This window comes from Callorhinus ursinus, unplaced genomic scaffold, assembly GCF_003265705.2.
Source record: "Callorhinus ursinus isolate GAN/ISIS: 27379988/994484 unplaced genomic scaffold, GSC_fseal_2.0 scaffold8, whole genome shotgun sequence".
NCBI lineage: Eukaryota > Metazoa > Chordata > Mammalia > Carnivora > Otariidae > Callorhinus > Callorhinus ursinus.
This window is the reverse complement of record NW_027397070.1, coordinates 42,668,132-42,693,385: the sequence shown is the minus strand read 5'-3', so window position 1 is coordinate 42,693,385 and position 25,254 is coordinate 42,668,132. Positions and strand designations below refer to the sequence as shown.

Below are 25,254 nucleotides of genomic sequence, written 5' to 3'. Positions count from 1 at the left end.
GCTCAAGAGAGAGTGGATGGCCAAGAGGGAGGCAGTAAGTTAAGCCACAGAACTCAGACTCCAGTCTTTTGCTTCCTGACATTCTCTCTGTCACACAGGAAGGCACCCGATGACCACCAGAGTGGATTAGGGTTAGGGAGAGGTGAGTCAAGGTTGGGTCCTGTCTTTATTTAAAATGGTAATATTTTGTTCATTCATCCTAGATTATTGTATTAATTCTGACTTTTAAAAATATTGCATTAAAATATTGCTTATCTGAATTACTGAGTTGTTTGGTGTACCCTTAAATTTTGCACCTGTGCATCACTTGCCCTGGTCCTGGCCCTGGATCCATTACTCTCTATTCTATATCAGCTTCTTCCATTGACCATCAACAGCTTTAAACACAAAGCAAATAGGATTTTTATTCCCCTCACCCTTGTGAAAACCTCAGCTTCTACCTCTAGACTCTATTCTCCAAGAAGTTTGCTTACTATGTTCCTGACAAGGTCACCAGGTCCTGTGAAACTAGCAGTAGGCTAGGTTGACCCATTAGAAGGGACAGGGTGCTCAGCGCTCCTGCAGCTGAGATGGGGCTAGGACTCAGGTGCTCTGCTCCAACCCCTGACAGCCTGGGCCCTGTTTTATCTCTAGGTGGTACAAAACAAGAATTTGCCATTTGGCTGGTAGAAGAAGGCAAGAACTGGAAAACAGTTCATTCAGAAGTCTTACAGGTAGAAATTGTTGACAACTCCTTTGGGACCCACAACACAATACGCTGAAATGGTGACAATGGCTGACGGTGACCCACATGCTGTTTTCGCATCCAGAGCCGCGGTCCATCACCCAATGCCGGGGGGGCGGCATGCCTGTTGACTTGTGTGTGAACAGAACCCACGGCAGTTGTGCCAGGCTGCAGCTCTGCCGTGGTTTAGTCCCTGATTGATTCAGTCAAGAAAACGTCTGTAGAATAAACTAATCTTAGTCTCTAATTGAAGGATTTTCTCCATGCAGCCCAGGGACAGGAATCTTCCCTGAACTTGCTATTCACTGGGATCTCTAGAAATTATCTGCAAGCGGTATGGGCTTTATAAGTGTTCTCGTGGACAGGAAATTAAGGTGGAAGTACGGAGCTTTGACAATGTTTGACACGGGTCCCTAGGAGCCAGTCCCTCTCTCTTCCTAATTATTAGAAGGTTTTCCTTGTACCTGAAGTTTCATGTCCATACAATATAGTTTTTTCTTCTTTCTGCTTAGATCACATTTTTTTTTAAAAATGAGATACCCAGGGGCACCTGGGTGGCTCAGTCGGTTGAGCGTCCGACTCTTGACTTGGCTTAGGTCATGGTCTCAGGATCGTGGGATCGAGCCCTGTGTCAGGCTCTGTGCTCAGCGCAGAGTCGGCTTGAGACTCTCTCCTTCTCCCTCTGCTCCTCCCCCCAACTTGCATGCGCACGTGCACACGCGTGCTCTCTATAGTAAATAAATAAAATCTAAAGAGAAAAAAAAAATGAGATGCCCACCAGAGAGGGAAAACAAGACAGAGAGACCCAACATGTCCAAAGCCGTGAATCAGATAACCAGCCACTTGGTCTCTTCAGTGCTGGGAGCACACTGTTAAATAAAATGATTTTATAGATTATTCTCATTGCTTTTCCAGGAAGGGGATTTATCAACTCCAGGGTACAGCAGCCATAGGTCCCCAGACCATTGGTAGGTTGGTTGGTTGGTTTGTTTTACTTCCCCTCTTGGCTTAGAAACAAGTGGGAGAGAATTGGAGCTGTGAATCACCCTCCCTTTCCCAGACCCCACTCAGTTACAGAGAGGCAGGGCAAACGTGAGGCCCATATAGGGCTAGAAATAACTGAGTCACATGTAGAGCCTAAACCTGCCCAGCTCCACTGCTCTAGGGACTGGAAACTGAATTCCCCTTTGAGAATAACTGGGCAAGGCCCTTAAGGGGATGACTTTCACGGCCAGATTCTCCTGCTAACCTAGAGTGAAGCTTCCCAACCCTCACTCCGCCCCATCATACCCCCACTCACACCCATACACATGATCAGGAATATGAAGCCCTCCCCACCGTAGGGCAGCAAAGAGGGAGAGGGATCTGTATCACAGCTTAAAGAGATGAGAGCACTCTTGTCGTGGCAGAGAAGTTGTAATTAGACGATGCGTGAGCACATTAATTTTCCATGTGTGTGAGCACGCACGTACAAACACATACCGCTATCTTGGCATGGTGGCTGAGAGAAATAGTCAAGCTTGGGAGCCTCCTTGAGGTTGGTGGTATGTTCAAACCAAGACTGATTTGAGCTGCCTGAGGCATATATGTTGATTCCCTGTATCGAGATAATAAATTTCCTAGAGCTTACTGTTACTACTGTATGGAAATTCCACACAAGCAGAGGGAAGCAGCAAAAGGGAGGTTTTTCTGTACATGCTCACATCACAAAACTATAAGCTTCCTGAGCAGCAGGAACAAACTTCTGATAGAAAACGAGTGGGTGGGCTACTGGGGTGGTGAGTTGCGGAATTTCTTGGTCCTTGTCTTCTCCAAGGAAAGAATTTAGTCGAGAGACTCGATAGAGTTAAAGTAGGGAAGGTTTTTTATTTAGCAAAAGGGGACGGTACAGTACAGAGAGGAGAGGAGTGGGTGACAGAGGATGGAGGGAGGGAGGCAGCGTGCTGAGCTTCTCATTGTTATTTTCTGGGGGTTTGGTTTTGTCTCCTCCCTGCCATCCTGTTATCAACGCTCTGCCCAGGAATGCCCCTCGGTTTCTTCCCCTCTAACCGTTTGTGCAAGTTTATGTAAGTCATCTGCCCATGAGCTGCCTAAGCACAACCCATAGGGTTGGTGGTGGGGGGAGCAAACCACAATGCAAACGGTCTTATAATGATATTATAAGAGCCTCAGGGTTACTAGCAGATAAGGTGCGCATGCTCCAAAGCTGGGGCAGTCTCTGTAGCCCCATCTGCTGCTTCTCAGGAGGTGCTAAACTGCAAAAAGGGCTGGTCTAAAGGAGCTGGGGCAGTCTCTGGGCGGAGACGGGGCAGTGGCGGGGGTGGGGGTCCCCTTCGTTACCCTCCTTTCTCCCCTCCTGCTCCTGTCTATGTAACTGCCTACTCTAACAGGTGAAGGATGGGTGGATGGATGAATCAGGGGCCATGTATCCAGTAAGCACTGAAGAGGAACCAAAGAAGGAGATGTAGGCAAGACATATTCTGAGCCCTTGAAATATAGCCTAGTTCAGGAGGCAAGATAATGATGTATGAAGGCAGTATGTACTGCATCCGGCAGTACCTGATTAGCTTAGTGCAGCAGTCAGAAGGTCAGGAACCCAGCATGGGCTGGCTATGCAGGAACATCCTCCAGACCTAGGTGGTACCTAGGTTCTATTTGAATGGAGTAAGGGGGAGCTGGACAGGTAGAGAGGGCAGACTATCCCAAACCCCTTAGCATGGCTTATAGGGCCCTTTATGTCCTTGACCCTGCCTTCTCTCCAGACTCATCCATTTCCCCTTCCCCCTCTCTTGGTGCTCTAGCCAAACTGAACTCATTTCATCACCTTGAAGCCACCATGTATTTTTTTTTCATCACCAAGCCTTTGCACAGGGCATCCCCTCTCTCTGGAAGACTCTTTCTCCTCCTTGTGGCCAAACCAACTTGACTCATCATTCATGCCTCTGCTGAAATATCCCTTCCTCTGGTGAGGCTTCCCTGATCTTATTCTAGACCATGTGCCTCCTCAGCTCCGTTCTCCCCCTATCATCACACTTCCCACACTTTGCTGTAATTACTTGATGAATTATCTGCCTCCCCACTACAGAGAAGACTCTTTGAAGTCAGAAATTCTTGCTTGAGAATCATGTCTGCCATGCATTAAGGGCTTAATCAATCCTTGCTGAATGAAGTATTTTATTATGCAGTTTAATGCAGTTTCATTATGCAGTATTATCACTATGAAGGGATGGATGGATGGATGGATGGATGGGTTGATGGAGTGATGGATGTGGAGAGGAAGGGAGAGAGAGGGAAGAAGGAAGGTCTCCAGGGTGAGCAGAAGTATGGCATGTTTTGAGCATAATGAGGAGAATTGAAGTGTAGAGTTTGTGTGGGCAAGTGTGAAAAGATAAAGTTGAAGAGATGGATGGATGGATGGATGGATGGATGGATGGATGGATGGACATTACAAAGAGCTTCCAATTCCTGGGATGAAGGGTTCAGTCTTTATCCTAGGAAAGAATGGAGAGAATAAAAATTTGTAATTTAAAATATTTTCTACTTTGTAGAGCTGCCCTGCAAATCATGACAGCCTTCAAAAAGAAAGGTGCCTATTTTAGAAGACTGCTTTTCTAAGAAATAAAAATCCCCTCACTTTGTCCTGACCTTTGGGAAACAGAGTGAGTGGCCCCTTTGGGGTTTTTGGTACCACTTTGCCTCTGACCCTATCCTGAAGCCTAGATCTGTAATCACACAGTCATGTGAGCTGCACTTTTCCCTTCAGCCACAGGTAAGAAGCTCTTCAGGTATTGGGAAAGTGGATATTTGGGAGAGCAAATGAGTCAATCATGAGCTACAGTGCCCAGTTATGAGCCAGACACTCCAGAGTGGACAGAATGACCACCAAGTCCTCAAACATGTGTGGGTTTGTGCCCATGGACAGACCCAGCAGTCAGGTCTTAACTGACAGTGGAGACAGAATGTTCCTACATTTTGCTTAGGGGAAGCCATATCTTTGTGGGTGCAGCTATTCATAACTGAAGAAGCTGCAAACAGCAGAGAACTTATCAGAAGGGTCCAGAATAGATGCCAAAGCAGCAAAGATCACGTGCATGCTCCTTCAAACACACCCAAACACCCCTCCCTCCCAATTTGTGCCTCCCTGCCTGTTCATCCTCCCACCCACCTGACCACTCACCCCACCCAAGTTGTAGAGAGTTCTTCAGTGAAATCCATCTCTCTGCCTCAGCCTGTCCCATATTCCTGTTGGTTCTGGTATGTGTGTGGAATAGTGAGTAAATCACACAAGAGTCTCCCAAGCAGGGCTGCTGTTTACAGTTGGGCATGTTGTGCACTGCATAAAGACCCTTGAGTGGAAAGCTAAAAATCCAGCCAGTTCTCTCCATGCCAAGCCCAGCATCCTGATGCATTGCTGTGCAAACTGGAGAAAGGCACCCTGTCCTTGCCAAGCTGTGCATCTCCAGGGCTGTATCTTTTCTCAACTTTGCACAAAGGTGCTATGTAGCCTAGCAGTGGCCCTGCCATCAGGACAAAGTATTCTGATTACAAAATAGATACGGCAAGACAGTTTCAAAAGATCAGTTGGCTCAGTTCCTAAATTTGTAAAATAAACAAGCCTCCCATATTAGTTGTCTATTGCTGTGTAACAAGTTGTCATAAACTTAGAGGCTTAACACAATATCCGTTTACTATCTCACAGTTCTGTAGCTCCGAAGTTCAGGTCTGGTGTGGCTAAGTTCTCTGTGCAGGGTCTTACCAGGCTGAAATCAAGGCTGGATCAGGCTTCTATCTGGAAGCTGTGAGGAAATGTCAGCTTTCAAGGTCATTCAGGTGTTTGGCAGAATCCAATTTCTTGTGGCTTAAAACCTGAAGGTCCCATTCCTTGCTGTCTGTCATTCAGGGACCCCTCTGCTGCTAGAGACTGCCCACATTCCTGCTCACATGACACCTTCCATCTTTAAGTCAGAAACAGTGTGTTGAGTCCTTCTCAGGGTTCGAATCTCCAGCTTCCCCTTCTTCTTGGGCCCGAGGAAGCTGTCTGCTTTTAAGGGTCCAAGTCCTCTCTCACCCACCCACATTCCTTTTAAAAGCCAATCTTTGAGTCTTTTTCCCAAAGGCTTGTTTGGAGAAACACATTCATACCTTACTTTATCAGATAGTTACCCATTTTGAGGAAACACTAGCATGGGTAAAATCATTTGTAAATCAGTCAGAACCACCTTTTGTCATTCTAACCTCTCTTAAACATTTTGGTAAATCTCCTGCTGTCAGTGGTGTGCGGGAACTGGCTCTTACTAGTTCGTGAGAGCAGATTGTTAAACGTTTAGGAATTTTACAAGTTGCTCATTAAAACTTAGTAGCTTGAAATTGACTACAGTGGGAGTATTTACACTACGAAAGGCATATACCCCAAATCAGAGTTCCTTTTTTTTCCCCCCGGAGAGCTGGTTTACCAGTATACCACTGGGTGTAGACCTTTACAGTCATCTACTTGACTTTATGCAGCATGCAGGAAGCCTTTCCATGGCCGTTTTCATGCATGCTCAGCAGCCTACTTTTTTAATACCACCAGGAACTGGGCAGCCACTCCCTTGTAAGCCAGTTCATCTTACTGTTGTCATGGTTTGTGGTCGAGTAGAAGTCTGCCTCCCTCCCAAAGGCCTCAGTGCTTTGGAAGCAGCATTTGTGACGGCGCCTGGACCATGGAGTGGTGTCATCTTCTGCAAATGACAACTGTCCTGTGGATCCACATATCAGATCTCACTTAGAAGCACAGTCTTTGGAGCTACACTGAGTTCACCTCCCAACTCTGCCACTTATTTAGCTATGACTTTGGCCAAGTCTCTTAACTTTTCTGGGCTTCCAGTTCCTCATCTACAAATTGGGACAAAACTAGTATCTACCTCACTGGTTATGGTGACCATTCAGGGAGATAATACACGCAGAGAGAACAGCACCTTGCCTGACCTGTTCCCAACTCACTGGTTTGTTGGAAGGATGAAATTACTTAATATACCTAAAGTGCCTGAATAGCACAGAGCCTGGTACAAGGTAAGCACTATATAAATATTAGCAAATTAATTTGAGACATGGTTTGTAGACCCTTCACCATACCAGTCACCCTACTCTGGGTGCACTCCAATGTCCCCCTCAAAATGCAGTGTCAGAGTGGACCTACTAACTCCAGCCTTTGGCTGAAATGCTAGCCTTTGATTCCAGGCTCCTTCTCCCTTACTTGAACTGGCATTCAAACAGCTGTCTGATTTTCCCTAAAGTCATTTTTTTTTAAGATTTTTATTTATTTATTTGACAGAGAGAGACAGTGAGAGAGGGAACACAAGCAGGGGGAGGGGCAGAGGGAGAAGCAGGCTTCCCACTGAGCAGGGAGCCTGATGCGGGGCTCGATCCCAGGACCCTGGGATCATGACCTGAGCCGAAGGCAGACGCTTAACGACTGAGCCACCCAGGCGCCCCTGATTTTCCCTAAGTTTTTAATAGAATCAGAGAGACTTGTCCAAAGAGTCTTGAGCGCTAGACAAACAGCATGGGTACATCCTGGCTGCTTGTTAGAAATGCAGGATCTCAGGCACACCCCAGACCCACTGAATCAGAATCTGCATTTTAGCAAGACCCCAGGGAGAGACATATGCACATCAAAGTTTGAGGAGCAGTGTTTGGGGACCCTATGGAGACCTATTTTCAAGAGGAAACCATTTAGGGCATCCTAAACCTTTTCATGAGACAAGGAACCTCTCCCCTAGACCTTGGCAAGGGCGCCGGGAGTGTCAACGTCGGGCTGTCAGGGTGTGGTTGGGGTGGGAGGGCCTTTGTGCCCTGAATTGGGCCAGAAACCTGCCAGGGGAAGAGATGGGGGTCTGCTGGTGCCTAATAAAGAATACTATAAGAACCCAACACAGAGATGTGAGGCTTCGGAAAGCTCCCACAGAAAGGCTAACGGCTCCACTGCGGGCTCTGTCCTGCAGGCCCGGGTCGAGGGAGCTTTGTGAGCATTAGCTGGCCTGGAGCAGCCGGGATAAATTTAGAAACGATGACAAAGAACCCTTCTTGATATGGTGAAGAATCATTTAGTAGAAATCCAAAGGGAAGAAGTCACCAAGTTAGAGATTATTTAGAGATTACTTCTAGCAAGGGAGGTGCAAAAGGTTAAGAAGCCACCTACTCACAACACAGTGCAGAGGCAGATCCACTTATTACCTTAATTTCTTACCTGCTGCCTGCAATTTCTTGAAAAGAAAAAGAAGAAGAAGAAGAAAGAAAAGGAAGGACTGAAGGAAGGAAGGAAAGAAAAATGGAAATCAGTACTACTAAAATTGGTTTATATTTTTCATTGTTTAACAAAGCACCTTTTCACATAAAAATAGTATAATTGCGCTAGTCCCAAGGTCATTGTAGGATATGTAAGGTAACTGGGACTCAGAGTGCCCTAGAATTCATGTGATCCCCTCCGTGCACCCCTGTGGCTGCAGGGCTTATTTGGAGGTAGCTTGTAGCTTCTGAAGCCCTTCGTGAGTTACCAGAATGTGTGACTTGAGCCGCGTGGCCCTCCTGGCTTCCCCGTGGTAGTCGCTGCCACAGAGAAAGGGAAAAGTCCTTCTATGTCCAGGCAAGATTCCCACAGGCCAACAGGCCCCTCCATCCGTGTCCTTTGTATAACATAAGCCTTTCAGACCAACACCAGCTGATTTCGAAAGTCAAAAAAATTAAAAAAAAAAATTTTCCCTGTCCCCAAAGCAAGAAGGATAAGGAAGCAAACATTACAGAGGACCTAAATGGCTGAGCCATCATATGTATATTATTTCATCGCTCTCACAACCGCCCTGGGATGGTGTAAGCATTATTTAACCTGTTTGTGTATCAGTTACATTATTTGTCCGAGGGCACATGGCATACCCAAGATTAGAACCCAGAACCATTGACTTTCCAGCTTTCAAGTCTGACCATGCCACGAAGCCACATGAAGCCTAAGAGGAGACCAGGAAGACTGGATGGGGGCCTGGGGCAGCCCCTCCCCTTGGTGCCCCCCGTGGGGGCACACTTTGACCTTTCTGGATCTTTTCACTGTTTCCTTCTCTTCCTGTTCCTTCTCCTGGCTGGCTTGCCCCCCACCCCAATCTGCTCCTTGCTTATGATACTTATTTTTCCATCCACAGCAAAGCAATTCACATCAAGGTAATTGATGATGAGGCGTATGAGAAAAACAAGAATTACTTCATTGAGATGGTGGGCCCCCGCACGGTGGATATGAGTTTTCAGAAAGGTGTAGTGCCCTGTCCTACCCGCTAACGTTAACATTCTTCTCTCCTCTCTTCTTCTGGTTCTGTTTGTCTTCTCTTCCCCTTTCTTCTGCCGCTCTAGTCCACGTCCCCTTGTTTTCTTTCTTGTTCTCTCGTTTCCTTTCTTTCCACCTCTCCCTCTCCTCTCTCTGATCCCAGCTCTGCCCTAACACCTGCCAGCCTGTCACATGGTACCCGTAAGAGGGATGTTCAAGAGTCAATGCTAATTTCTGTGGGATGGAGAAATGGATATGGGAAAAACACAGGGTAGGGGAGAGAGAGAGAGAGAGAGAGAGTGTCAGCCAGAGCGCAGAGTATCGTATATGGGTTCTCTGCTTCTCCTGGATGGCTTCATATACAGGAAAGAAAAAGATCACACAGCACAGTGCCAGGTAGGAGGCAGCCCTGGGAAACTGGCCTGTGCTCAGCACAGACTCCCATAGGGCAGGTATTCTCAGGGCTAAGCTTAGAGTCCCCAGACATTGGCAATCAATGTATTTGGATTTGGGTTCTATTTATGGTTCATCCCATTCCCCAGGGCAGGCCTTAGGAGCCCTCTTTTCTGCCATATTCCTGTTATCAAGGTGTGTTTCTCTTCTGACTTTGATTGAGCTGAAAATACAGGTTTGAGTTTGAGGTCTAGGTCACAGACCTACCTGCTGGACTCTGTTTTCCCTGCAAAGAACATCTAGGTGTGGTGGCAGAGGGTTAGAATGGTGGGAGAAGGGCTTCTGAGTTGAGTGGAGGCTTTCCCACGAGATCACAGGATTTCTCAGAGCAGACGGAGCCTTTGCCTTCAACTTAAATGACCCACACACCCCAGACTTCCGATAGGCAAGTCAGAACATTCTCTTCTGGACAGACCACTGTGTCGAGGGGAGCCGCCAGTATTCGGGGGCAATGTTCCTTCCCTGGCAGGGCCATCAATCAGGTCCCTCCAGCCAGGCCCTTGGTCACAGGGCACCCATTCCTAACCCACAGCAGAGTCCCTGCAAGAGAAAAACTACCAGGCTCACAGCTCCTGGGTAGCCCCAGGTTCCCATATCTAGGGCCTAGAGAGAAGTTCCTAGAAAATTCTTCTTGACAGTCATTTAGCCTTGTCTTTTTTCTCCTGAGCAAAGTATGTAAAGGTGTCCAAAAATGGTGCCAAGAAAGGGTAACCAAAAGTGTATCTGTGAAACACACACAAAACACAAATGCACAGCAAACCTTGTGTCCACAAAACCACCTCAGGTCAGTCTGCCACTTTGCAGATAGCAAAGCTGAGCGTGTCTTCAGAATAGAAGAGGAACATCAGAGGCTCTGATTAGACACTTTAGGTTATTGTTTGTTAGCACCGCTTTGCCCTTTAGAGAGCATTTAGGTCCCAGGCCAAAGACAAAGCTAGCAGAAAACAAAAATCATGGCTCACTACTGGGACCTGCCAACCCCACCATGGTTCCATGAAGGACTAAGAGGGGGATGATCCAGGCCCCCACAGCAACTTCTCCAATGACAATTGGCCTGAGCCAGCCTCAGATGCCAGTCTCTGGAGGGGAGTGATTTTCAAGGAAACTTTGCTTCCCTGGATGATTTGTTTTTAAAACACTGTGCTTTGTTGAGATGCCCAGAAATGAACAAAGACCTCCTTCACCATTTCCCCCAGTCCCCAGATAATCAGCATTTAAGGAAGCCAGCTTTGGGACATATCAGTCCTATATGACAGAAGTACAGGGGTGATTTAGAATTGGATGACATATAATTTTCTTTACATATTCCTAGGAGTACATCCGCTGTAAACATTAAAGGAGTCCTGTGTCATACTGTGGTTAATACATACTTATTTTAGTTTCCAACGCCAAAGCCCTGAGATCAAGAATGACAAAGATATTAGAATTCTGCCTTCCTTTCTCTCTCTCTCTCGTTTCCCTTCCTGATAAATACTTTACTTTTAAAGTTTTCTTTATGAGGCTCACATAAGAAGTGAGTGTAGACACAGGAAGGGAAATGAGCCCCTAGCTAGGTACTATTGGCATATTTCCTGTTGGAGAAGGGCCCTGGATCATTCCTAATGGGCCGGTAGTTTACCTGCTTCCCGAAGAAATGCCAGTTACCATGTGACACCCAATGGAATGTGCTGCCCAACTCACTTCCTGCTAACCGTCGGCAGGATCTAAACTGACTGCTCCCCACCAGCACCCCCCCTGTCCTTCCCCCTTCCCTCCTGTCCTCCTGGAACCCTTCCTTTGCCCACTTTTCCTGGCCTCCTGGCTCCCTTTCCTTCACACCCATAAGGAAACTACGACCAAGGAGACAAGAAAAGCTGAGACCGTTTTTTTATATGAGAAAAATACAATCCACCATAGTCCTGTCAAATGCCACCATGGCGGGACCGGGCTGCATGCGCCAGGAGTGATGGGGAATGATTTTAAAGGCTGTGCTCCAAGTGACCAACCAATCTACCGACCCAGTCGACACACTCTCTCTCTTGTTGTCCCTACAGGAAAACCATAAGGGTTAAAATAGTAGATGAGGAGGAATACGAAAGGCAAGAGAATTTCTTCATTGTCCTTGGTGAACCGAAATGGATGGAACGTGGAATATCAGGTGTGAGATTCTTTAAAAAACAAAACAAAATAAAACAACAACAAAAAGAAAGAGAAAAACTTAAACTGAAAAGCAACAGCAACAAAAAGCAACTCTGTTTTTTCTCCCCCCATTTTCTTCCCTTTTCCTTTTTCCTCTTTTTGACCAATGGACGTTTTTATTCTTTTCCCTCCTGTATTCTCGCTCTCACCCTGTTCCGGTGTCATCTCTGCCTTCTTAGCCTTAGCTGGTCCCCCAGTCCTCCTTTCTCACCTTCTGGGCAGCGCCGCAGCCTCAACTTCTCATTACCCTACTGAATTATTGCCTTCCACCTTGTGCTCCAGTGATCCGATCACCACTGTCCCCTGCACTCTCCCCCACAGCCCCCACACTTACATGGACCCTGTAAATGTGGAAACTCCTTGGTGGGTGGGGAGGAGAAGAAAAAGAAAGGAATGTGATGCCATGCATGTCTGTACCCCTTCCCTGCCTTCTTGCCCTCCCACCGCTCACCCTCGAGCCTGGATTGAATGGGGGAAGGGTCTGGGGTGGGGGCCGGGGCCCCTGTTGCAATGACGCTTTGACAATTTTCTGCTGCATTCCCCAACCATCCTTGAGTGCTTGGCAGGTTATTCACTTGCAGAGTGGTTCATAGGTCCCTCTGCCCTTCATGGAGGTAAGTGTTTTATCTGACTGTTTCACAGCTGGGGAGACCATAGTATGAAAAGGTATACCAAATGTCAGAGGCCACAGCTTCTGAGACCTCTCTGAGACAGAGCTGGAGTCTGAGGTAGTCATATGATCTGGAGTCCTGAACTAGTCTTCCTCCCCTTGACATCCAGCCCATCTCATTCTACCTTTATTCCAAGCCCAGAGGAGGGAACTTTATTCAGGTTGCTTTAGGACCATGCAATCCCTAAAGCAGAAAATTGGGAGTCTGCAAAAGGAAGGGAATAATTCCAGATATGGGAATCTCCCCAGCCAGAGGGCCCTGGAAAAGGACTGACATTGGGCGGGCCCAGAGTATTGACTTCCGGGTTTTCTGATAGGAGAAGGGCCTCTAAATGGTGTAGTTGCTGTTGCTCCCTGAGAAACAACACAGTTCACAGAAGCCCGTCTTTGCTTGGCATCTGCAATTAGACATTATCACCCAGATCCCAAGATAACCCTCATCCCACACCACAGGAGTGGCCTCATCTCCTCCCTTCCTCAAGACATGCATCTTGGGATACCTGCTAGGGTTCCATTCCTAAGGGACTGATTATGTTGCAACCAAGGAAGATGTAAGGAAAGATTTCTTCCCTTGAAGAAAAATGAGTGGAAACCACTACTTCGAAAGTGTTGGAGGAATATATGCGGGAATGGAAAAGGTGCTCTTGGGAAATATCAAGAGAAGGACATTCACACTCCCCTTCAGGAGAGATATGCTTCCGGGAGCCTCAAGGAGAATGGAACAGCGAGACCCATTTGTTTGTCAAAAAAGGGTGATTATTCTGCAACTACTTCACATTCCCATGAAAAAGAGCAGCATAAAGTCTTTCATTCAAGGACAGATCTAAGAGATTCAGCAACTATCCTAAAGTCTTATCGACAGGTATGATTGATCAGTTCTCACTGTCTTCTGGGGACTCTCTCTGCAGATCTGACCAGTTCTGTGTCCACCCGGGGCTGGACATGCCTGGTGTTCTAGAAGCAAAAGCCCTCTCCCTCTTCCATTACTCCTCCTCTCCTTGCCACCTGATAGGATGCCGCCATGAGCCTGACTGCCAGAGTGTGGGGGAGAAAATCTCTAGTTCTATTGTTTAGACTGTGTTTCTGCCAAACCACCGAGAATATTCTCAGAAGTTGTCTCAACACCTGCCCTACCTCATCCCCACCTCCTTTGTGCATTTACTCTTCCTCTTAATGATTGACTGGATGCAGCAGACACCTAAGGCCAGTGTAAACTAGCTTTATCAATTTCCATAGTCTCTGCCACGTAGGTGCAAATGAAAGCAGCACAAAAGATCATTCAGGGTAGATGGAAAGAAGGCAGTGGCTCCAGACAAAAAGAATGGGTTAAAAGTCCATCCATGACTTCATTCCACCAGTAAAGAGGCCTCTCTTTTTTTTTTCTGCCTCCCCAATAAAACCTGATCAACAGCAGGACAGGGAGTGACCTAGGATACACCTTGCCTTCTTCAAGAGACTTGAGCAAATGCAAATGCCTTTGGCTACCCCCCCCCCCCCCCCTTTTTTTTTTTTTTTTGCCCTGAACTCTGTCCAAGGAGATGTCAGCAAAGTCCTAGAGGGGCCTAGTCCTAGGGAGTGAGTAGGTGAGAAGGCAAGGGTCCTCCAGGTCTTCCCAGTGACCAAGATGCCAAGTTGGAAGGTGCCAATAGGAAATACGTGCATTTCCTGACCTCCTGGTCTATTGTGTATTTTCAGTTTCTTCACATCTTCCCATATTTTGGCATTAGACCATAAGGTGAAAGGTCATACAACCTGATTGTCTAGACTCAGAATCAAATGAAAACCCATCCTGATTTTCAGAATTCCCCACTGTTCTCAGAGTGAGAAGCTGTCTTTTCATGATCACTGCTGCCTGGGAGAGTCTTAGGCATTCAGAACAGCATAGACTTTGCATGGTCAAAATGACAATTGCGTTACCGAAAAAAAAAAAAAAAGGACTGTATTTGAAATAGCAGATTCTATTCTTGGCAAACAAAACAGACTTTAGAGGTGAGATTAAATGCTCTGGATAAGCTAGAGGAGGGAAAAGGGAGGATGAATAGGAAACATGGTTGCTCTGGTGTAGAGTAAGTGCTCTAGTCCAGAAGTAGACATTGGAGGGCAACACCGAGCAGCATGGTCAAGGCTGTGGGGGCTGGACAGTTGGAGCCTCATGTGGAAAGGAAAGCACTCTCCCCCAGTCGTGGGGCCTGTCTGTGGCCCCTCTTACCACATCAATGGGCTCACCCTGACAGGCTGCCCAGATGCTTCCAGTTACTCACAGAGCTATGCTATTTCCTGTATGTCCCTGGGGTATCCGAGCAGGGATAAATGATGCTCACCTGACCCTGGAGATCAATACAGGGGAAAATTCAGCTGCAGATTCTCTCATCATCAGCAGCAGCAGGAAAAACACCCTGGAGGTATTATGTCACTCAGAATTGGCCTATCTGGATCTCGCTGACCCATCTATAACTGTTAAGTGGAAAGTCTCAAATTCATGTAGACAATGGCCAGATAATGGTACGATTCCAGCTGACTGCAAGCCCTCTCATTGTGATAGAGATGATCCTGGGTTGGGAGGGACTTCTGAGTGAAAACCAGGACAGCAGGGACCCTTTTGGAAGAGCTACCCCTTGTCTGGCCTACCTGGGTTCACTGATGTGTTCGGGTTTCTGGTTTCCCCTGGAACTTGAGGGCCAGGAAAGGTTCTGCTTCTGTACAGATCCATAGAAGGAGCAGAATGAACAAGCTCTCTTGCTAGCTGTCTGTCTACCTATCCATCTCAATGTAGCAAGGAGATTCACTCAATTACCCCTTGGAATTCCATACGGGAGAAACCAGAAAAAGTTGACTGCTGTTTGCTCTGCTTATATACCATAAAAATTCTCAGTCCACGTGTCCTCAGTGGTTGTGACTGTGAGATGGTGGATCACTGGCCCAAGTTGCATTCCTAGAGATTTTTAGAAGAAACAATTCACAGACACCACCCCCGCTCCTTCCTCGGCACCGTCAGTCACCAGCTGTACCAGGAGGATGTGGTGGGATGTTACCAGACTTTTATTTGACAAAAGCCAGGGAGTGTGGGGCCGTACTGAGACACCACTGAGAGGAAAATGTGGTATGTCACAAGAATTTTTTAGCGTAAGTCCAAATTCGGGAGCTAGGAATGCCCTGCGTTAGGTACGTCTAACTCAGCTTCCCAGTCCATGTAGGGGCCTTATCATTTGTCATCTCCCATCTACAAATAGCTTTCTGTATGACAGTTTCTCTGGTCCAGAATACCTGGACCCTAGTTAACCTGTCCTTTCTGGAACAAAAACACCACCATCCAGAGATACAGCCCCACAGGATCTACAAAAAATACAATTGCCAAAATAGGTGGCAAAAAACAAACCTCAATTGAACCCCTACTAGTTGTGGTGACTTTGCTAGGCACAGGTAATACAAAATGGTACTACCCTAACCTCTAGGCTGTATCTATAAAAAGATAAACCATTCAAAGAAAACATTTTGCAGAACTCAAAGTTCCAGCCAGCGTGGTAGCTAGGAAGCTATTTGTGGCCATGGAAGTTTTATGGGCACTGGGAAGCTAAGCCCGATCTGGTTATAAGGTCAGGAATGGAAGACAGAGGACTGAGCACTGTTCCACTGTTGTAGGCCACTGCTCAGGACCCTGAATTCCTACTCAAGCCCCAGGGTCATATGCCCCCCTGATAAGCCAGCGACACTCTACAGTTTTCATGGTAACTGGATCCTCATTCCTTTACAGAATGGATATGATAACCTGATTTCTTAGAAGATCACGAATGACCAACTCTGTCTCTGCTCCGCTCACATGGATTCCCCATCCTCATTCCTTTTCCCCTTGCCCCCAGACCTGTAGGAAAGGTGTGGGGAGAGTCAGGCTGCAGGGCTCTGCTGCTCAGCAGTCCCTCCAGTGGCTTATACTTCTTGCTGCTGCTGTGCATGCCCTAAATGCTGCCTTTTGCATGTGGCTGCAAAGCTCTCACCCACTAAGCTCACTGCTTTCCTTATCCTGCTGCAACCACAAAGCCTGGGGATACTTTCAAGATGGGACCTTAATGCTCTTTCCTTTTCTTTCTTCCCCTTGTCTGGTACCCATTTGCAAACAGCGCTCCTGTTGTCTCCAGGTAAGAGGTGTCTTGCCCCCTCTTTTCTACTTCTCGCCAGTGCCATTATTTAGTTTAAGACCAATGTCCTTTGATTTAATAGGAACTGCGGGCTCAAGCTAACCTGACAAGTTCTCCTAAGGACTGAGAGGTTTATTTCCCCACTTGAAGTAATTGTGAGGAAGTAGACAATTCTTTGAGCACCACTTCTGTCAGCGGATGTGGGTAAAGGCAGAGCTGGTCCTCTCTGGGACCAGGAAGAGAGTTGAAACTTACCAAACAGACAGTGGGTCATAGACTTCTCCTGAGTTTTAGTTCATCTGTCATCTCATGTTGTAGGGCAAGAAAGGATGAGAGTCTGGGCTGAATCTCCTAATGGGATCATGATGGGATTTGAAAGAAAATACTTTGATCTTGAAGGCACCAGGGGAAAATAATCAGGAGCTGCTGTGAGAACATGAAAAGCAATTTTTGAAAAATCTGGAATTTTACTGATCCTGGAGATCTTCCATCTCATTACAGCTGAGACCTAAGTTGCTAGAACTTTTGTTCATTTGTCATTGAAGTCACATGTGTCATGAACATGAAGAAGAATTAGGATATTATGGGTGGTGGGGACAATTATCTGGCTGGAAATAGAAATTTGGGAGAATTTATTTTGGACATATTCTCATGCAGAATCTAGGTTCTGTTGTAGGATGTACACCTTCTTTGAGAGTATGCTTGCATCAGTGGAATGAAATCATAAACAACATCCAACTTTGTGAGCAGAAAGGAAAGCATTTCCAGCATATCAGCAATACTATAACTCTCAGTGCAGGCAGAGTGAGCTATACAAGATGTCTCAATATAAGTTAAAATAACACTTTAAATTCATCAGCTCTTTGAACATATAACAAATTTTAGGAGCATCGAAAGGCAAAACGTCTTACAGAATTCACTGGTATTCAAAATTACATGTAGGCTGAACCCTGGTTTTGAGAAGGGGCAATATATATATTAAGAACTCCTCCTTGGAGCCTTTAAACAACAACAGTAAAAATAGGTAAACCCTACATTTTTTTCTTTCTGAAAAAAAAAAAAGGGACTCCAGCTTCCTTGGCCATTTGCTTCCTCTTTGTACCAACAGGATAAGAACTACCTCTGACCCCATATATTCCACTATTCCCCCAGGGTATTAATGCCATAGCATTAGGAATTCCTTCTCTACTTCACTTACCTTCTTGCCTGAAGAGGTATTTGGGCTTCCAACTCTTGCTTCTGCCCACCCCCACCACCAACCACACGCATATATACACAGAACAAAGATTGTGATTTAATTTGGGCTTTCTTGTACTTTTAACATATTTGCAAAAATACCAATAAAAGCTGAAATAGGAATAGAAGGTATCATTTTCTAGATCTTTCAGTCTGTAGACTTTTAATCTAGGGGCCCATGGGTAGACTTTAAATTCACTGGAAATTTCAAATTCTTGTTTGGATTTTCCTGAGCAGACAGGCAGACATGATTAACAATGCCTGGTGGTGAAAGACAGAGAGTAAATATGTTCATCCTGAGCTACACCACCAAGTTCAGGGACCTGGGAGTGAGCGCACTAGCTGCGTTGCCCCGTTTCTTTCTGAGGATGCCTGTAGAGCATTCCCAGTGATCTATTCTTGTCTGGCCTGGCAAGCTCTTTGTTCTTCCAATATTTGCTCAATCTTTCATCCTATTCATATTCTCTCTCTTTCTCTCTCTCTGCACCCCTCCCCCCTTTTCTGAGGTCTGAGAGTTTCTTCAGTCAGTCCAAATATCAAGATCACCTATCATTTATTCCCTTCGCTTGAAATTCTGAGGAGTTACATAAACAAGCTATCACAATCATTGTGGACTTTTAGATTTGAGACTTTTCACTCTCTCAAGAAATTAATTTGAATGTAAAAGAATGATCATTACCAAAGATAGAAAAAGGCAGGAATTTCCACCAAACCGAGACACTAAATCAGAGTTGATTTAAAGGCATGTGAATCAATCACTTAACCGCTATATATGGAGTACCTCTGTGGGGCTGTGGGAGATCCAAAGATAGAGGATTGGTATTCGTCAAAGAGATTTTTGCAAAAAGCTAGATGGAAAAACTGACTGTCACCACAGGGGTGGACAGGTCAGTAGGTAGATCAATATCCTGCCAGGTGGATATAGTGCCAGACTGATAGCTGGACAAGGGGTTAGACAGGTACATTTATATGTCACTGGAGAGCTCATTATATTGGTATAAAGTTCTTTAGGCACATGTAAAGTATGACACGGGGGCATCGGGGAGGGAGGAGTAGAATAATACTCTCATTGCTAGGATAGCCATTATGATAGGGTGCCAAAACCTACAAGCAGAGGAAAAAAGTACCCTTGCTTTTAAAGAATCGATGAGTCTTTTCCTAAAGGCTTTTTCTCAGAGTGGCTTGCAGTCTGGCTTCTAGGATCACTGACTTCATAGCCAGAACCCTAGGTGTACCCGGATTTACCTTCATAATTAACTAATAAGACTCAGAATCAATGGCTTGAATAAAGTTAGGCTGCTAAAGGGTGTCTGCTTACTTAGAAATAGACAGGACTTTAATCCTTGAGAAATGATTGCTTCTGAAAGCTGTCACCAACACTAGCAGGAGGACAGCACCAGGGACAGCTCCCAAACGTTTTGGGATTGCCTTCTGTATTTGGTGCGAGAAGCACTGAGTGAAACAGCCAGCTCAGGAATCCTCCGCATACTTTCTTCCCGTCTTCATTCAGGACAACTAAGAAAATCCTTATATAAAACAGCCTCTCTGGTAACTTACACTCTTGGCTTATCGTCTTTCCAGTGAATTCCTTTCCTTGCAACTTCAAGAGCTCGAGTCTCACCTGTCCCTACACTTCACCGGTTCCCAAGTTAGAGAGAAAAGAAGACCTCCTTGGCCTCTGACCCACTTTGTCCTTGAGATTATCCAAGGACTAAAGGATTCCCATAGGAGATTCACTGTGTGGAATGAAAGCAATTAAGGAACTGAATAAAAGAATTAATTGCATGTAAGAATGTGGACTTGGAAGGAAAGATGTTTAAATGATCTCTGAAAGAAACAGGCTGCCAAGAGCAATTTTCTAATCAAAGGGGAATAAAAAGATTCAATCTCTATTTCACTTTAATCCAGAAAACATGTCTTCATGGTGAAGTGGTCTTAAAATGGACTCACCAGTTGAAGTGGAAAAATTTCCCCACCATTCAACCTGAGAAGGGACCTCTGGTAAATGAGTCAAGATGCTGAGGGACACAGGGAATGCCTCAAAAAAAAGTAAAGGAAGAGCTTCCTTTTGGTTTTGATTGAACGAGTATTTCTGTTCCAGAAGAAATGTGCCTGGTTCCTACAGAAATCCTGGGGATCTTTCATTGGAAAATCAGGAAATCTTGCAAGTTTCTCACTGTGGGGATAACATTCACTTGTATGGAGTGTAGATATTCCTCCTTTCTCCTCTATAGAGGGCACAGTCCGAACGGTGTTGGAAACAGATGTTAATGGGGGGGACCAGTAGACATATCCTTTGGATTAACTTGTGGTTCTGACCTCCAAGAACTTTTATATCAAGTAGTTGAACAGTCCAGCCCAACAATTCAAAGTTGTTAAATGCTTTTGTGCCCAACTCTCCAATATCTCACCAGATGACTTGGGGACTTCAGAGGTGCTACTTCTTGGAAGGTCTTTGGGTCAGGTTGCTCACCCAGTTACAAAATGGAAATAGGAATGCTTGTTCCAGGCCCTCAGGGGACCCTCCCAGGGTCTGATGGTCATAAAACGTTTAGCACATTATAGAAAGAGGCACTAAAAAATACCTGAAGTCCTTACTCTCGAGAGAAGTTTGCTTTGTGCCCACTGCCCCTGCCTAATACTCTGAGCTTTAGACTCCTAGGGAGTGGTGAATGTGCTAAAGCTAGTCTGATTTTGTTTTGTTGCAGAGGTGACAGACAGAAAGCTGACTGTGGAGGAAGAGGAAGCCAAGAGGATAGCAGAAATGGGAAAGCCAGTACTGGGCGAACACCCCAAACTAGAGGTCATCATTGAAGAGTCCTTTGAGTTCAAGGTCAGGCCATAAATGAGATCTAATTGAATAATAGAGTAATGCGGTGGGAGGTAGAAGTTTTGTTACAGTTTCACCACTGAATAGTGAAGCTGAAACTGAACAAATCACTTACCCACCCAGTGTCAGTGTCCCCATTTGTAACATGGAACTAATAGTGCTGGCCATTTAGATCCTAGGAATATTGGGAGGAAACATAACAAATGGAATAAATGGGCTATAAAGCCCCTCGATGTATTATCACTATTGTTTAACTGTATTTTAAAAACAAAGATTCTAAAATTTACTACTCTGGGGCAAGGTTTATTGGCATCATTACCGTTATGCTCTATTTTATTGCTCTTAGTATCCAATATCCACCATCACAACCAAAGAAAAGAGAAATAGAAAGACTGACCCAGAAGATATCATCCAAGGCCATTACTCCCAGGACCCATGTGGATACACCTGGAATGCAAGACATCTTTCATTCCCTTGAAACACCAGACTCCTCAACAATTCTGAGCGTTCTAACCTCATGATTCCAAGTTTTTATCTCCCTGACAGAATACGGTGGACAAACTGATCAAGAAGACAAACCTGGCCATGGTTGTGGGGACCCACTCCTGGAGGGACCAATTCATGGAGGCCATCACTGTCAGTGCAGGTAAGAGGCACCGGCCTTGCTGAGAGAAGCAGGCGACGCCAGAGAAGGGAGAACACAGCCCCATCAGCAGCTGCCAATTTCTGGGCAGGCCCTGCGTCCCAGCTCTAGTCCTTGCTCTTGGCCTGTTTTACCAGGTCACTTTGGAAAAGAATCATGGGGTAGCTAGAAGAGCATGGCTATCACTGGTTTCAAATCCTGGCCGCCCCCGTGTGACCTGGGACAATTTACCCCCCCCCCACCTCAATTTCCTCATTCAAAAAGGGAACCGTTTTGACTTTTCTCAGCAAAGCAGAATGGTAGAGCCTGGTACCAAACAGGAACTCATTAAATTCTGGTTTCCATCATTCCTTCCTCTCACTTTTTTGGGCCTCCTTTTCTGTAAACTGGGGGACTATTCTGATTAGAGATGTGGGGGTCCAGAGTTTGTACAATCTCTGCACTAACACTGACAAACCTCCACCCTGGGTGATTCAAGACCTCTCCTTGGCCATTCCCTGACAGGCTCCCTCAGTGGTGGCCCAGAACACAGCCAGGGCCCCAGATGAGGTCTCTCCACCACCACCCATAGTGCCTCTTGGCACCGCGGAGCCCTCCCCGTACTGCCCAGCTCCACTGGCCTTGTCTGCTTTCATGAGGCTTTGCTGTCGTAGCAACCACAGGGTCCCATGCCTGAGGCCCGGGAGCCAGGGCAGAAGTACCGCCGGCAAGAGAGGGTGGCCGCGGCAGCTGCTGCCCCACATCTCACATCGCCCGCCTCAGATCGCCCCAGGTCCCCCTTTGATGACCTTACTTTGACCCTAAAGGGACAATAAACAGAATATAGGCGACCCTATAGGCGAACCCCCTCCTTTCTCAAGCGAGGGAACAGAGGCTCAGATATAAGAGGTGATTTTCCTCAGCTTACCAATCCTCTTCCCGGCAAAGCTGCACCCGGAACTCAAGCGCCCTAACTCCTGCTCTTTAAAACCCTAGCCTCCCCTGATCGTGTCAAACATAACAGAGGTGGCCCTGGACGAGGTACCAGGGGGCCTCAGCACACCCTCTCCTCCCGGACTGCCGAGCGGGCAACTTGGCCCCCATTTCCTGGTAAGGACAATGGGGCCCAGCCCTGCTCTGTCCCACGGGCTATCGGGAGGATGGCGCTAGGTCTCTAGTATGCCCACATGATCTGGAAGGACAGCCACACCGCCCCCCGCCCCGCCCCGGGACAGATAGCAGCCAGAACCGGGAGGTTATTGCCGCAGGCATGTCAGGAACATTAGGGAGGCGCTCCGCCCTCGTCCAGTGAAGAGCGGACACGCGGCTGATTTCACTTTTCTTCACCCGGGCAACTGGACGCAGCCTGCTTCCCCCTCCTCTCTGCTTCATGGCCTTGTCCTTCCCGTGTTTCCCGCCCCCCCCCCCCCCCCCCCCCTCTTTTTCCCCCTTCTTTCCCCTCCCCCCCCCCCCCCCGTCCTCTCCCTCCCACCCTCCCGGGTGCCCTGCGTTCACATTAACCAGTGGGGCACCCCCACTCGGTTCCCCGTTCCCCCACCGTCGTCTGGCGCCCAGGCCCTGGCCCGCGCCACTGCCCAGGAGAGGGCTGCAGTCTCCTGCCAGCTAATAATGCTTGCCGCGTGCGTTGACTTGACTTGTTGCTGAACGGGGGGGTCTAACCTCGCTGCCCTTCCCCGGGGCCTGTTTTGTCTGGTCGGCAGCCGGGGACGACGATGAGGATGAGTCCGGGGAGGAGCGGCTGCCGTCCTGCTTTGACTACGTCATGCACTTCCTGACGGTCTTCTGGAAGGTGCTGTTTGCCTGCGTGCCCCCCACAGAGTACTGCCATGGCTGGGCCTGCTTCGTCGTGTCCATTCTCATCATTGGCACGCTCACGGCCATAATCGGGGACCTGGCCTCCCACTTTGGCTGCACCATTGGCCTCAAGGACTCCGTCACCGCTGTCGTTTTTGTGGCATTTGGCACCTCTGTGCCAGGTAAGAGTGAGGGGGGCCTGGGTTCGCAAAGAGGTTATTACCAGGTCCAAGGGACCCCTCCACTTTACCTCAGTATCTTCCTTACTCTCTCGAATCTGAGCTTCACAGAGCCTCTGCCCCGAAGGTGCACAGAAGCCAAAGGGATTAATGAAAACGATTACTAGCGAGAGCTAACATTTCCTGAACGCTTTTGATGTGTGGGGCACTGTGTGTGCTACGCAGTTTACAGGTTCCCTCTCTGTAATGCTCACCAAAACCCTAGGTAAGCGGGATCGTTATTACCCCCACACGGCAGACGAGAAAACTGAGGCCCACAGAGCTAAGTCAACCGCCCACGTGAGTGGCCCACTTTCTTAACCTCCACGTGATATGAAGGCCACAAACAACGTAATTCAAAGACTATAGATACTGTTCTCCCACTTGTCTCTGGCAGCCGCCGAGACTAAAGATTAGCCCACTTGAAGATGTCACAATAGAAATGTTCACAAGCATTCTTGGCTTCCTCACTTAGAAGGACACCTGTGAGTACAAATTGTCTCCTGGCGGGACAGGAGAGGAAGCTTAGTGAGCTCTTGTCCTTTCCTGTGATGAATTACATATTCTTTTCTTTTCTTATAAACATCCGAAGCCGAACAAGAGCAAGCATGAATTTATTCATTCATCAGACAGATATTTACCGAGCCCGAGGCAGTCCTGTGCTAGTCGTTGAGGCTGTCATGGGAGGCGGGCAGGCGCACTCCCCGCTCTGAGCGGAGTTCAGCAGCTACTGGCAGAAACTGCACTCAACTCCTGTAATTAAAATCATCTCAGTAAGTTCAGTGACAAGAGAGTAGAGGTGCTGTGTAAGCATAGAACAGGGGGACCTGGGCTGGACTGGGTCGTGGATGGCTTCCAAGAGAGGCTTATATAAGCTGGGCTGGAATGACAAGCGGTTAGCTTGCAGAGGGCTGTGTTAGCTCAGGCTCCTGACTTAGTTCAGCTGGGTGTCCAGGACATCTGAGCCTGAGCTCCTGCCAGGGAGCCTCCCCGCTAACCATAGCAAGGAAGAGCGAGCATCCTCCGCCAGGAGGGTTAGGCTGAGTCCCATTAGACAGGACTCTGCTGGCTGGACCCAGGGAAACCCTTCCTGGACTAAGAGAATAAATCCTTCTAGAGGGTAACTGAATTGACATGACACTCCAGGAAAACCGCGTCCTCAAACCCCAGCACAGAGCAGTGGGATTATTTGTACATTGGTGGTGCAAGAGGCTTGGCTCTCAGGGAAATGTGTTAGGTGGTAGGAAGTTAGACGGATGATCCACGGAAGGCTTTGTGGGGGAGATGCCCTGTGATCTCTGTTCTCCAGGCCTCAAGGGACTGGAACTATCAGAGGGGAAGGAGCAGAACTACCACAGGGGAAAAAGGAACGCACGTGGGAAGAAATTGCAGAGGATCAGAGGCGGAAAAGCAAGGTCATAGGCAAGAACAGGCAAGAGGTTTTCTCTGGGAGATCCGAGAAAATTGGCAACAAGGAGGCGAGGCAGGACAAGCGGGCAAGGAGAGAGCTTGGGACACTTCCAAGTCCTTGCAGTTGGCCCAGGGAGTGGCTGGCAGCATTAGGGGCTTCACAAAGGTTACGTGGTGGTGCACCCAGCTGATTTCATGGCTTTGCCCGAAATTCTTTGGGGTGGTGCTATGCAAAGGGCCCTTCCATGAGGGTTTTAGGGCCATATGCCTTGTTAACTGCCCGTGTGACCTTGGGTAGATTCCTTGACCCTTATTTTCCTTTACCTGTGAAATCAAAGGGTGGCTTGATGTCCCTGACAGCCCTTCCAATGCCTACAATCCACGCCAACATCTAAAGTCAAGCAGCTTGCAGGGCCCTGTGTCCCATATACTAACTACAGAGGCAGAGCCCTGTCTTCCTTGAGTGCATACCTCATGGTTCCCTGGCGTGTCCTCTGTCCCCGTAAATCCAGCCCCTAACACAATGCCAAGTCCCAGGGCATTGCCCATGACTGTGTTACGTGAGCTGATACCCCACGTGATGGTTACAATCAGGCATTTACCTTCAGCAGCTTCCCAGGATGCTGAGGTTCCCTGGGCAGATCATCATGGGATAGCAAACTCCCCTTATTGAAA

General features: G+C 47.3%; 1 protein-coding gene across 4 annotated transcripts in view; it reads left to right on the top strand.

The window, feature by feature from the left end:
• SLC8A3 (solute carrier family 8 member A3) overlaps positions 1-25,254 on the top strand; it is a 130,648-nt gene that overhangs the window by 102,880 nt on the left and 2,514 nt on the right. For 2 of the 4 annotated variants that reach the window (XM_025870470.2, XM_073895426.1), the window contains 4 exons: positions 11,501-11,604; positions 20,393-20,517; positions 21,061-21,160; positions 22,858-23,133. In XM_025870470.2, the coding sequence (XP_025726255.1) occupies positions 11,501-11,604; positions 20,393-20,517; positions 21,061-21,160; positions 22,858-23,133 (605 nt within the window). Of the gene's footprint in view, positions 1-8,895; positions 9,003-11,500; positions 11,605-16,430; positions 16,449-20,392; positions 20,518-21,060; positions 21,161-22,857; positions 23,134-25,254 lie in introns of all 4 variants that reach the window. The other 2 variants (XM_025870471.2, XM_025870474.2) reach the window with 2 other exon arrangements.